The sequence below is a fragment of the Mesocricetus auratus genome, unplaced genomic scaffold, assembly GCF_017639785.1.
Source record: "Mesocricetus auratus isolate SY011 unplaced genomic scaffold, BCM_Maur_2.0 Super-Scaffold_100707, whole genome shotgun sequence".
NCBI lineage: Eukaryota > Metazoa > Chordata > Mammalia > Rodentia > Cricetidae > Mesocricetus > Mesocricetus auratus.
This window is the reverse complement of record NW_024429269.1, coordinates 12,975,288-12,987,266: the sequence shown is the minus strand read 5'-3', so window position 1 is coordinate 12,987,266 and position 11,979 is coordinate 12,975,288. Positions and strand designations below refer to the sequence as shown.

At 48.7% G+C, this 11,979-nt stretch overlaps 1 protein-coding gene across 1 annotated transcript; it reads right to left on the bottom strand.

Annotated features, from left to right (window-relative positions):
- Window positions 1-3,276: 3,276 nt before the first annotated feature.
- Dhrs1 (dehydrogenase/reductase 1) lies at window positions 3,277-11,971 on the bottom strand. Its single transcript, XM_005085615.4, has 9 exons — window positions 11,695-11,971; window positions 11,178-11,348; window positions 9,401-9,541; window positions 9,193-9,272; window positions 6,040-6,172; window positions 5,154-5,300; window positions 4,372-4,441; window positions 3,995-4,075; window positions 3,277-3,863 (listed from the first exon to the last, which is right to left on the bottom strand). Exons 2-9 carry the CDS (start codon window positions 11,325-11,327, stop codon window positions 3,727-3,729), a joined length of 939 nt encoding a protein of 312 aa, XP_005085672.1. The 5' UTR covers window positions 11,328-11,348; window positions 11,695-11,971; the 3' UTR covers window positions 3,277-3,726.
- Window positions 11,972-11,979: the final 8 nt, after the last annotated feature.

Here is an 11,979-nt window from a genome sequence, read left to right as displayed (position 1 = left end):
TAAGTTCCCTCTTTTCAGAGGACTGTCATTCAGTTTTTGTCACGTTGATAAAACTAAGCAGCTCACTGTTCAAATGCCTGCACTAAGACACTTAACCAAAGTCTAGCATAGTGTCCCGCAATCGAAGGCCATGTCCCTGGCGTGGTCCCAGCCATCCTTGAAGTGCCTTCTTGAGAAGCTCAGTGCTGCTTGGAAATTTGCTTTGTGTTCCAGTCTGTACGTGCTAACAGGCCCTGTCCTCTCCATAGGCCACTTACTACAAAGACCTAACTGCTAGATGGATTCTTCTAAGCAGAGCATGTCTCAAAGGACCTGAGAGCCCTCCGTTGAAAGGGCCACATATCCCATGTGATACCTCAGAGGTGTGTCAAGGTTTTTGAGTGTCTAGGATGGACAGGAGCCAGGACAAACAAGGGGAAAGGCACTTTTGGACTCAGTCACCTTGCCTGAATTGGGCTCAGACTCCTGTGGGGCTTTCATGACTATCTTGATTCATGACTATCTTTATTCTGTGTCTGAAGACTCACCCCACTGGCACTCACATTACCTCACCACTGCCCTTGGCTACTAGGGAGCTCCATTCTTACTCCTGTGCCCAGGGGGCCTTCCACAGTTGATGGAAACAACTCCCATGCTCAAAGAAAGGCTTAATCCATAGCACGCTTGCTATGTAAGCATGAGTACCTGAGTTCAATCTGTAGCACCCAAGTAAAGCACAACCCCTGTGCTTTGGAGATGAGCTGGCCAACAGCCTTGCTGAATAGGTGAGCCCCAGATCCTAGTAGGAGACCCCATCTCAAGGAACAAGGTGGACGGCTTCTGAGTAACACCCAAGGATTTCCTCTGGCTCCCACATGCACACGTATAACATATGTACTCAAACACAATGGCATATACCGTCCCCTTTAAACCTCCTTTAAAAAATTGCAAATAAAAACCTTTGGACTCCGGCTGGAGAGATGGCTCAGAGGTTAAGAGCACTGACTGCTCTTCCAGAGGTCCTGAGTTCAATTCCCAGCAACCACATGGTGGTTCACAGCCATCTATAATTCAATCTGGTGCCCTCTTCTGGCATGCAGACAGACATGGAGGCAGGATGTTGTGTTCGTAATAAATAAATAAATATCTTTAAAAAAAAGTTTGGACTTTCAGATTTTTAGTCCAGCCTTTGGGATGGGTCTGTTGGTTAGAGCTTGCATCCATGACTGGCATCAAGGTCCCATAGCATTCCTTGTTATTTTTAAAGTTTTATTTTTATGTGGATGTATGAGTGTTTGACTTGAATGTATGTGTGTGTAACACTTGAATCCCTGATGCCTAAGGAGGTTGGAAGAGGGCACAAATCCCCTAGGACTGGAGTTTCAGATGGCTGTGGGTGCCATGTGGGTACTGGAGCTGAACCCAGGTTCTCTGCAAGAGGGGCAGCTGCTCTTAATGACTGAGCTGTCTCGAGGAGAGGACTGTATCACTAAAGTTTGATATCCCTAATTTATGGGTATTGGCTCTAGAAAAAGGAAGGTCACTTTAGGTGTGACACACATCCATGGGGTAAGCTGGCTGGTGGGGAGATCAGGTCTGGTAGATCTCTTTAGGTAGTCACAGAACTGGTACCCAGCTTAGCAAGTGGGGTACAAAGCCAGACCAGGACTGGGCTTGGGGCACTTGCGGGACAGAGATAGGAGACTTCCACTATGTGCTCGTCAGAAGCCTTTGAATTCTGCCTCTAACACTGGCATCTCTTTCCCATCCCTCCTCGGGCTCCATTGTCCATCTTTAGCAAGGGTAGGCTGAATCTCAACTAGCCCCTTGGTGTCCCTGCCAGGGCTAATGTCAGGCAAGCTGGCTTCTCAAAAAATTCTTTCTCTATGCCTGCTGCTGGTGTATGGTCCCCCCATGCCAGGGGGACACACAGTGGCAATCTTGTTCTGACTCGTGTCTGTAGACACTGCCTCCTGTAAGCTCTCTCAGCCCACACCTATGTATCATCATCTTCCTGGTGAGACTGATACTGGTCCAACCTTTTATGCTTACAACCTATTCTTCCTCTGCCCACACCTCAGCTCCTGTGAACTTCCTCTAATGCAAGCCTGATCATGCTGGTCTTCCTGGAGCTGACAGCGTTAGTGTTTGTCCACATCCCACGGGGCCTGCTACCTCTTCAGTGTGCCTTCTGCCACTGACACCTGTCACTCTTGGAGAACCACCCTTGGCCTCCTAGAAATGCTTTGCTCTGGGAGGCAGCCCTGAGCGGTCAGGCAATCAGTTCTGCAAAGGCGACTCACTCAGGTGATACAGTCCCAAGAGGAAGGATGGCTGTGCCAGCACTGCCAGCTGCTTCCCTCCCAGTTCCTCGAAGTTAAAGACTCCAAGAGATCTGCCTATGTTGGGCAGAGGCAGCCCAGTGGAGAGAGCAGTGTTGATGGACAGGCGTTGAAGAGACGGCGCTGGGGAGAGACCCTGCCCCTAGCACGAGAAAGAGGTCACATGAGGAAAGGTAGGGACAGTTCTGAAGGAAGGAGCCTCATGATGGGAACCAAAACCCGTTTAGAACCTATACACTTTCTATTTTATTTTTAGAGACAGGAGCTCACTATGTCCCTGACTGGCCTGGACTCTCTGTATAGACCAGGCTGGTCTCAAACTTACAGAGACTTACCTGTCTCTGCCTCTCGAGTGCTGAGATTAAAAGTGTGCTCTACACACCCTGCCTGGTCTCACTTTTAAATTATTTATTTATTTAGAGACAGGGTCTGATTGTGTAACCTTGGCTGTCCTGGAACTCACTCTGTAGACCAGGCTGGCCAGAACTCACAGAGATCCTCCTAGTTCTGCTTCCCCAGTGGGATTAAAGGCATGCACCACCACACCCGGCTAAAATTTTTAGTTTTTAAAGATTTATGCATGTGAGGACCTGGTGTGTTTGCATGTGCATGTGAATTTGGGCACACACCCCACGTGCTGGTCAATCCTGGCTGCCCGTGCTCACCTTCTGCTCGTTTAGGCAGGGTCTGTACCTGGTGAGCATTGTGAGCACCAGGGGAACTGGCTGGAGAGCATCCAGGGATTCTTCCACCTGTGTGGTGCGTGTCTCTAATCCACACAGGCATGCTACCACTTTTACACGGTTTCTGGGATTTGAACCCTGGTCTTCAGGCTTGTTCAGCAAGAGCTGTGTGCACTGAACCATCTCAGCCTGAGAACCTACTCGGTTTTACATCTTTGAATCTTTCTCTCAAATATTTACCACTTGTTTTAATAACTCACAAACACATCGGAGGGGAGACAAGATCTTTATTAGCTTCCATTTCCAAGCACTTTTCTTTCTTTCTTTTTTCTTTTGGTTTTTTGAGACAGGGTTTCTCTGTATTGTTTTGGAGCCTGCCCTGGAACTCGCTCTGTAGACCAGGCTGGCCTCGAACTCACAGAGATCCACCTGCCTCTGCCTCTGCCTCCTGAGTGCTGGGATTAAAGGCGTGTGCCCCCAACGCCCGGCGCTTACAAGCACTTTTCAATATTGAAGCAAAATATTAAGCTGCAGGAACAGGGAAAACCAAGGCACAAAGAACCGACCAGAGCCTCCAGAACTCACCGGGCGCCCAGCAGCTGCCCTCTCTTCATAGGAGGACGTGGGTGTGTGAGAAGCTGTTTGCCCCACTGAGACAGCCCCAGCCACCTGAGCCTCAGTGAGAAGAGGACCTGCCAGGGCTGGGCTATCAGGCCAGGAGGTTAGAATTTGCTGGTGTAGAGGGTGATAATCCACTTGGGCACACGGAGGAAGCCAGGCAGGTAGGAGGTCAGCCATCCCAGGCTGGACACATGTGAAAGGGCATAGCCCAAAGAAAAATAGTCCTGGACAGGGCGGCCTGGGAACAACAGAAGGACAAATGGACCCTTATTTCCTGCTCCTCAGACACCCCAACTGTGGCTGAAAACCTGAGGGTAAGGGGTAGCGGACAGAGCCCTCAGGTAGAGCTGGCCTAGGATGAGTGCTTACCGTCTACGTCCTGAAGGCCATAGCGCCGAGCAAGGTCACAGGACGGCAGCACCTTCCCACTCAAGCTCAGGACCTTGGGGTCTGTGGGCACACATATGCTTAGATGGAGGGCATGGGAGTGGCATGGAGTGACAGTTTGGCGGAATGGGACAGGGCACCACTGAGGCATGCACTGCAGCCCCGAGCAGCAGCTCTGTGTTCTTGCCACACCTCCCTGCAGCCAGTTCAGAAGCCCCACAAACGTCAAGGCAGGAATTCTGACCCTTTTGAGCCTCCAAAAGACAGAAATGACAAAAATGTCTCATCACCTCCCAAACCAAAATTAGGAACTGGCTGTCAGTGCCCAAAAGTGCCCCTTGTCACCCCCGTGTCTTCACCTGTTGCCAAGGCCACCACACACTTGCCACTCATTTCTGGGCTTTCTGCCTTTGAGAAATTTGATTTGATCTAAAAAAACAGGGTTGAAAAGTTAGGGCTGAGTTTCCAAGAGCACTGCCTGTGCCTCCCCATTCTCACCCTTCCCAGAGGGCCATAAACCACAGGACTTACAGGACCATGTCTTAGAACACACCAGAGCTACCTTTCCCATGTTAATGTGAGCCCTGTACCCCGGCCCCAGAGCCAGCCGCCTCTCCTAAATGGAAGGATCAGATGGTTCCAAATAGTGCCTGAACCTTCTAGTGCAGGCCAGGGCAAGGCCTAGTACGTGGGCTTTGGAGTCAGACAGCCTTTCCCATTGTGACATGTATTATGGAACATGTTTCCTTCCTTCCTTCCTTTCATTTTTCATTGCTAAGGATTGAGTCTACACTCGTACACCTAAGCAAATGCTCTACCGCTGAGCTCCACTTCCAGCCAGGCTCAAGTTTCTGAACTTCTCTGGGTTTCTGCTTTACTATCATAAAATGGAGTTATTAACTGCTTTACAAGATTCAAATATGTGTGTATGTGCTCAGCTTGTGTCTGCCCTAGTAAGCACCTGATGAGTGGGGCTGGCAGACCCAGACCTTAGACAGGTTAGCCTTGAAGTCACACAGCTCCTCTCCCTCCTGAGTGCTGGGATTGCAGACGGACTGCCACCATGGGGAATGTTTACAACCGTCACTATCTGGAGAGTCTGCTTTGTGTCCTCTAACTCCCCCGCCCTTCCTTTGCCAACCTTCTTAAACACAGGGTCCTTGGGTTGATCCTCTTTTGCCATAAATTCCTTCACCAGTTCTGTCTGCACCAGCCCTGGCCACAGAGATACGTAGCTGACTCCGTGACGCCGCAGCTCATGGGCACAGTCAGCAGCCAGCCTGTCACACTGGAAGGACAGACGGTACAATGAGAACCTGGGTACCTGCCCAGCTCACCTCCTCTTCGGCTCTCTCTGATCCATGAGGGTACCCCAGGCCCCCATCCTTCTCAAGAGCCCTGATATTTCTGGTGCCCATCTTTCCATATCTGATACCTACTCTGGCAGACAGAGGGAGGCCCAGGCAAAGGGACTATCAGTGGGTAGAGCAGAGAAGCAGAGAGAGAGGTGACAACTAGGGATTGTAGTAACTAGCAGCACTGTTGTATACTTCCCCAGAGAAGCAGAGAGAGAGGTGAAGGTCACCGATCTTACTATCTGACAACTAGGGATTGTAGTAACTAGCAGCACTGTTGTATACTTCCCCAGAGAAGCAGAGAGAGAGGTGAAGGTCACCGATCTTACTATCTGACAACTAGGGATTGTAGTAACTAGCAGCACTGTTGTATACTTCCCCAGAGAAGCAGAGAGAGAGGTGAAGGTCACCGATCTTACTATCTGACAACTAGGGATTGTAGTAACTAGCAGCACTGTTGTATACTTCCCCAGAGAAGCAGAGAGAGAGGTGAAGGTCACCGATCTTACTATCTGACAACTAGGGATTGTAGTAACTAGCAGCACTGTTGTATACTTCCCCAGAGAAGCAGAGAGAGAGAGGTGAAGGTCACCGATCTTACTGACAACTAGGGATTGTAGTAACTAGCAGCACTGTTGTATACTTCCCCAGCTCCTGTGCCCTGGTCCTTACCGCAGCTTTGCCCACACCATAAGGGACGTTGAACATGTGCTGCAGCCCCCCAGGGGAGGAGACAACCACGATGAGTCCTCTGCCGGCTGGTACCATCAGCCGTGCCCCATACACAGAGCACAAGTAGTGGCCTCTAGAAGCGGGCAGAGAAGGAGAAGGCATGGATTGTGTGAAGGCTGGTTCATTGCCTTCTGAGTCCTCAACAGCTGTTGTCAGCACAGGAGGCTGCACAGCAGCAGCAGAAGACCTGGGGAACTAGGCATAGGCCATTCCAAGGAGAAACTGACACAATTAGTGGCAGATGAGAAGGGTCATCTACACATGACAAACATGGAAGGGGCTCCCGCACTGTAAACATAAAATATTTCAGCGGCAAATTAAGCCATATATCTGGTCAGCTGGGTTAATGGGACAAATTTATAATCTCAGCAAACTGGAGTTGAAGGCAGGAGAATAGGGAATTCAAGGACATCCTTGGCTACACATTGAGTTTGATGTCAGCCTGGGCTAGATGAGACCCTTTTACAAAACAACAACAACTGACACACACAAAGCCAAATCAGCCAATCAATAAATGAGCAAATGACCCAAATAGAAAGTTCTCAAGAAATTCAAATGGACAAATAAATACTTGAAAAATGTTCAATAGCCATAGCCATTGGAGGAATATACATTAAAATTACTTTGAGATTCCATCTCATCCTAGCCAAGAGTGGCTATCATAAAGAAAATAATTCACAAGTGCTATGGGGAAAGAGAAACCCTCATACATGCTGGTGAGATTATAAATATGTGTGCTGCTACTATGGAAGTCAGTATGGGGATTTCTCAAAAACAGAAAATAGAATACAACCCAGCTATCCTATACTTGGGTAGAACTCCAAGCCAACAAACCTTAGAGATACTTGCATTTCTACAACTGACCTATTCACGACAGTTTGGAAGTGGAACCAACATAGATGTCCATCAACTAATGAGTGAGTAAAAAATGGAATTTTATACAGCTGTAAAGAAAAATGAAACCCTGACATTTGCAGGAAAATGAATATAACTGGAAAACATAATTAATGTTGTTAATATTTTTGAGACAGGGTCTTTCTACATAGCATTGAATGTCCTGATACTCACAGATAGACCAGGCTGGCCTCAAACTCACAGAGATCCATTTGCCTCTGCCTCCCAAGTGCTGGGATTAAAGTCGTGTGCCACCACATCAGGCACTGGAACCATTATGTTAAACAAAATAAGCCAGATTCTGAAGGACAAATACCATGGGTAGAGCATATTTGGATCCTAGGTTTAAAATTATATGTATATATAAATGGGTATTATATATGTGCACACAGGAGTATGCATATGTGTGCATGTTTATTTGTAGGTAAAGTTAAGAGGGGAAGAAGCGGTCTAAGGGAGGAGGGAACTAGAGAGGGTAACAGGAAACAATAGGACTAACTGGGGAAGAGAGAACTAGATAAAAAGCTTGAGGAGTGGAGAAGGCAGTGAGGAGCAGAATCAGTGAGAATCAAGTATAATATACATGTGCACCAAGAGACAAGATCTGACACACACACACACATTCTACTGTAGTAACATGTAAGTAAAGCCCATATGTCCTGCTTTAAGTGAAATCTGTAGTAAAGCCTTTGTGTCTGGCTCTGAGAGAAATGTTTCAGTAAAGCCTCGGCTATGTTTGGGTTAGTCAGCAGAGGATGTTTAAACCTTGAGGAGTGGTTTCTCTGGAGAGTCTGCACTGGGCGCTACGTGAGAGCTTGCAGCTGCATCCACCCATGTCCTAAGATCTCTGGGCAGACCCAGAGTCTTATGTTTGACTATGGCCGCCATAGTCAAAAGGGACTGGGATTTGTGTGGGCTGTCTGCTCTCATGGGCAGCAAGAGCAAGATGACTCTGGTCGCTGGAACCTTTTCCAGCCCCTATTAACCTTGTATATGTCTGAATAAAGTAACTGGAGTGAGATAGCTGGGTTAGTCTTTTCCAAGAAGGTTGTACCCTTCAGCTCGTTCAGAAAATGAAGGCTTAGTATCGTGGTGAGCTTCTCTCTGGACTGTGGCACCCATGACCCAACATCAAATAATACTGCACTATTGGTTCATCCATTTTGTCAATTTGAGCTATCCTTCTCTCCATTTTTAGAACCACAGCCCGTGGGATGCATGCTACACCAAGAGAAGACTCCCTTCTGAGACTTGTACTTGGATGAGCAGAGGGAGGGGCAAGGCTGAGATCTTGTTGGAAAAAACTGAGTTGGGCAGTGGTGGCGCACGCCTTTAATCCCAGCACTCAGGAGGCAGAGGCAGGCGGGTCTCTGAGTTTCAGGCCAGTCTGAGTTCCAGGCCAGCCAAGGATACACAGAGAAAGAAAAAAAGAGTCAGAGAGAGGGAGAAAGGAAGGGAGAAAGGGAGGGAAGGAAGGAAGGAAAAAAGAGAAGGAAAGAAAAGAAAGAAAGACAACCTGAGAGGAAGCAAAAGCTGACATTCCCAGTGTTATGATATGCCATTTGAGGGAGATCTTGGCGGATCCCAAGTTACTTGGGAAGCTTTACTGGGGAAAGGGAAGGGACAGAGGGGAGAAGGAGAGAGAGAGCACAACAGAGAGATCTGCCTCAGAGAAACAGCAGAGGGAGTAGGAGTGGGCGGAGCTTGTCTCTTAAAGGGACCTTTGCACCTGTGTACAGAGTCAGGGTACTGCCTGCCATGCATGCAGGGATAACCCCTCTACCAGGTCTTCAAGAGGTGGGGCCAGGCTTGTCTGGATGATAACACCGGCTGGATGAGATAGCTCAGTAGGTAAATGTGCTTCCTATGCAAGCTGGTCCAGCTGAGTTCAAGCCCCAGACCCCACAGAAAGATGCAGAGAGAGAACTGACTCTCTGGAGTTGTCTCTGAGCTCTGTATGCACCATGGTGGTCTCCCCCCCCCCCCCCCCCGTCCCTCCCCCTCCCCCACACACGGAAAAAAGTTGCTATTCTTAGATGCAAGCCCACAGGCATGAAAGTTCTCCAGAAATAAGGACACATGGGATAGAAAGGAGATGAAGGCGATGGGAAGCCAGAGGGAAAAGAAGTCCTTTTTTAAAAGGCCCTGGCTCTGAGACCTAAATGAGAGGAGCCCAGGCTCCAGCAGTGAAGTACACACCTGAGTCCAACATGGTTTATGTCATCCCAAATGGAGGCAGGCACTTCCCAGAATGACTTATTGCTGGTGTTCATGATTGCCTAGGAGACAGGGAGGGTGGCTGGGTGATCCGAAGGCAGGATGATGGGACAACAAATGGAGATAAAGACTCAAGGGTGGGGTCTGGGTGAGGTGTGGAGTGTCCAGTTGGATCCAGTTCAAAGGTTACCTGGACACCAGCAAAGGCATTATTGACCAGCACATCCAGCCGCCCCTGCTCCCGATCAACTTGCTCAAACAGGCTCTTCACTTCACTCTCCTGGCTTGAATCACACACCACTGGCACACACCGGCCCCCGAGGGACTGTGCCTGGAGAGGGACAGGGAGTATGAGTGCACAGCAGTGCCCTTTCCTTAACTCAAGCGAGGCTAGGAACTGAGACTCACAGGACTCAGCCACTGGCATGCAATGGCTCCCTCTGGTGTCTGTTGTAGAAATTTCACCACAGTAGGCCCTCTCTTGCAAGGTGGATGGGACTTCAGGTTTAAAATCAACATTTACTGAGGCCTGTCATGTGCAGGGTCTCAGTAAATACTCTGCAACTCCAGGGTAAGAGACGAGGCGTGGTGCCCACTCCCAGAAACAAGTATCTATGCTCTTTTTCCTTTCCAACTCTCATGCCTCTCTATTTACCACTCCCTCAGAGTTCTTACTCAACCAATGCTCTGGCTTAGTAACCGAAAAAAATCAAAGCTGTCAGGCATAAACTATTGCCACTTCTAGTCTGCGTAGATTTCCAAGTGTGTGCCCCCCACCAGCTTCAGAGGAGGAAGAGCACCCATTCTCCAGAGGCAAGCTCAGGGTCCGGGCAATCACTTCTCTGCTCAAACCGAAGCAATGCCTGCTAAAGCTCATTTGACCACAAGTCCTTTTTCCTTGAATTAATTCCTCATAATCTAGTCAGTATGAACTACTTAAAACACATGCACTTGCTGGGCGTTGGTGGCGCACGCCTTTAATCCCAGCACTCGGGAGGCAGAGGCAGGCAGATCTCTGTGAGTTCGAGGCCAGCCTGGTCTACAAAGTGATTTCCAGGACAGCCTCCAAAGCCACAGAGAAACCCTGTCTCAAAAAACCAAAAAAAACAAAAAAAAAAACCCAAAAAAACAAAAACAAAAAAACAAAACAAAAAACCCCACAAAACCATCAAGAATGCTTTTTTGTTTTTCAAGACAGGGTTTCTCTGTGGCTTTGGAACTAACTCTTTAATCCCAACTAGTGCTGGGATTGAAGGCGTGTGCCACCAACACTGGCGAATGCTTTCTCTTAAGCTACTTGTGGTGGTACACACCTTTAATCCCAGAACTCGAGATCTCTGTGAGTTTGAGGGCACTCTGGTCTACATAGGAAGTTCCAGGTAAGCCTGTCTAAAGACATAATTACCTTTATCATCTAGATGTCCCTCCAATGCCCCTAGAGGAAGCATTCTGTGCACATATACATTGAAATGACTGGTTTCTAAATCTGACTTCCTGTCAGACTTATCTTGTAAGAGTGGAAATTGCATTTTATCATTTGTGTATCATAGGTACTCTATTGCTTTTATTGGAATCCAGTTAAGAAGTAAACTCTTATCGGGGGGTGTTGTAGCACTGACCTTTAATCCCAGAATTCAGGAGACACAGGCAAGTGGATCTATGTGAGTTCGAGGCCAGCCTGGGTCTACACAGTGAGTTCCTGGCCAAAAAAAAAAAAAAAGAAGTAAACACATACAGTTCAGCAAGTTTTGCCTGAATCAAAGGAAGTTACTGGTCCAAAACTTTTTCTTTGCAAAATCTCAAACTCTCAAACAGAAAGACTTCTTCTCATTAAACTCACTTGGCAGAAAATCAATCCTACATTATTTGTTGTACTCTGTAAATATTAATGATCTGTTGTGGGGTATCATGGTCAGGCAAGTGATAAGCAGTAATCAGAATAATGGCTAATTCGGGTGGTCACTCACCTCCTGGGCAGTAGCTCTAAGGGTGTCCAGATTTCGGCCAGTGATGTACACTGTGGCACCTGCTTTGCATAGCTGTAAGGCAATGCCACGGCCAATACCCCTGGAGGCACCAGTCACCACACACACTTGGCCCTTCATAGGCGCTACCATGACTCACGTCAAAGGGAATATCTGTGGAGTAAAGAGTCGCTTTGAAGGAATCCTGTAGACTGTCTGCCGAGGCAGGTCTCTGTGAGGGCTAGAAGGGGCAGCTAGCTAAGCTTGGACTATTTTGAGGGGAGTGAAATTGCACAGGAGGGTAACTGAAAGCGGGTCTCAGGCCAGGGTGCCCGTTTAGGAGGCACAGGGCTGGGTGGAGACTCTCCAGGGCTACACACACACTGCGAGCCTCTGAGTGGGGCTAACTTGGAGGGGGATCTGGCGAGGCAGTTCAACAGTGTATGTCCACGACGAGCTCGAGCCCCACAGAGAACCGCGAAGCCCTGACTTGTAGGTGAACAGAGCCTAGGAGCCTTACCTGAGCGCGCCTTTGGGGTTGTTTCTGCTCGGTTCGCCAGACCTATATTCGAGAGAGAACTTTCATCCTGCCCGGGGTGGGCGGGACCTAGAGTTCGAGAACCTTCATTCTGGCCACGTCGAGGTTAGAGTGCATTCTTGGGGTGAAAATCCGGTGCGGGTGGGGATGAGGCAGAACCAGTCGAGACGAGGCTAGCACAGGAGATCCTGGGTCGGACCCAGGGGGTGGAACTCGCAAATGGAGAAGGACGACCTGCGGACACGCCCATCAAGCGCGCCCGCTCCG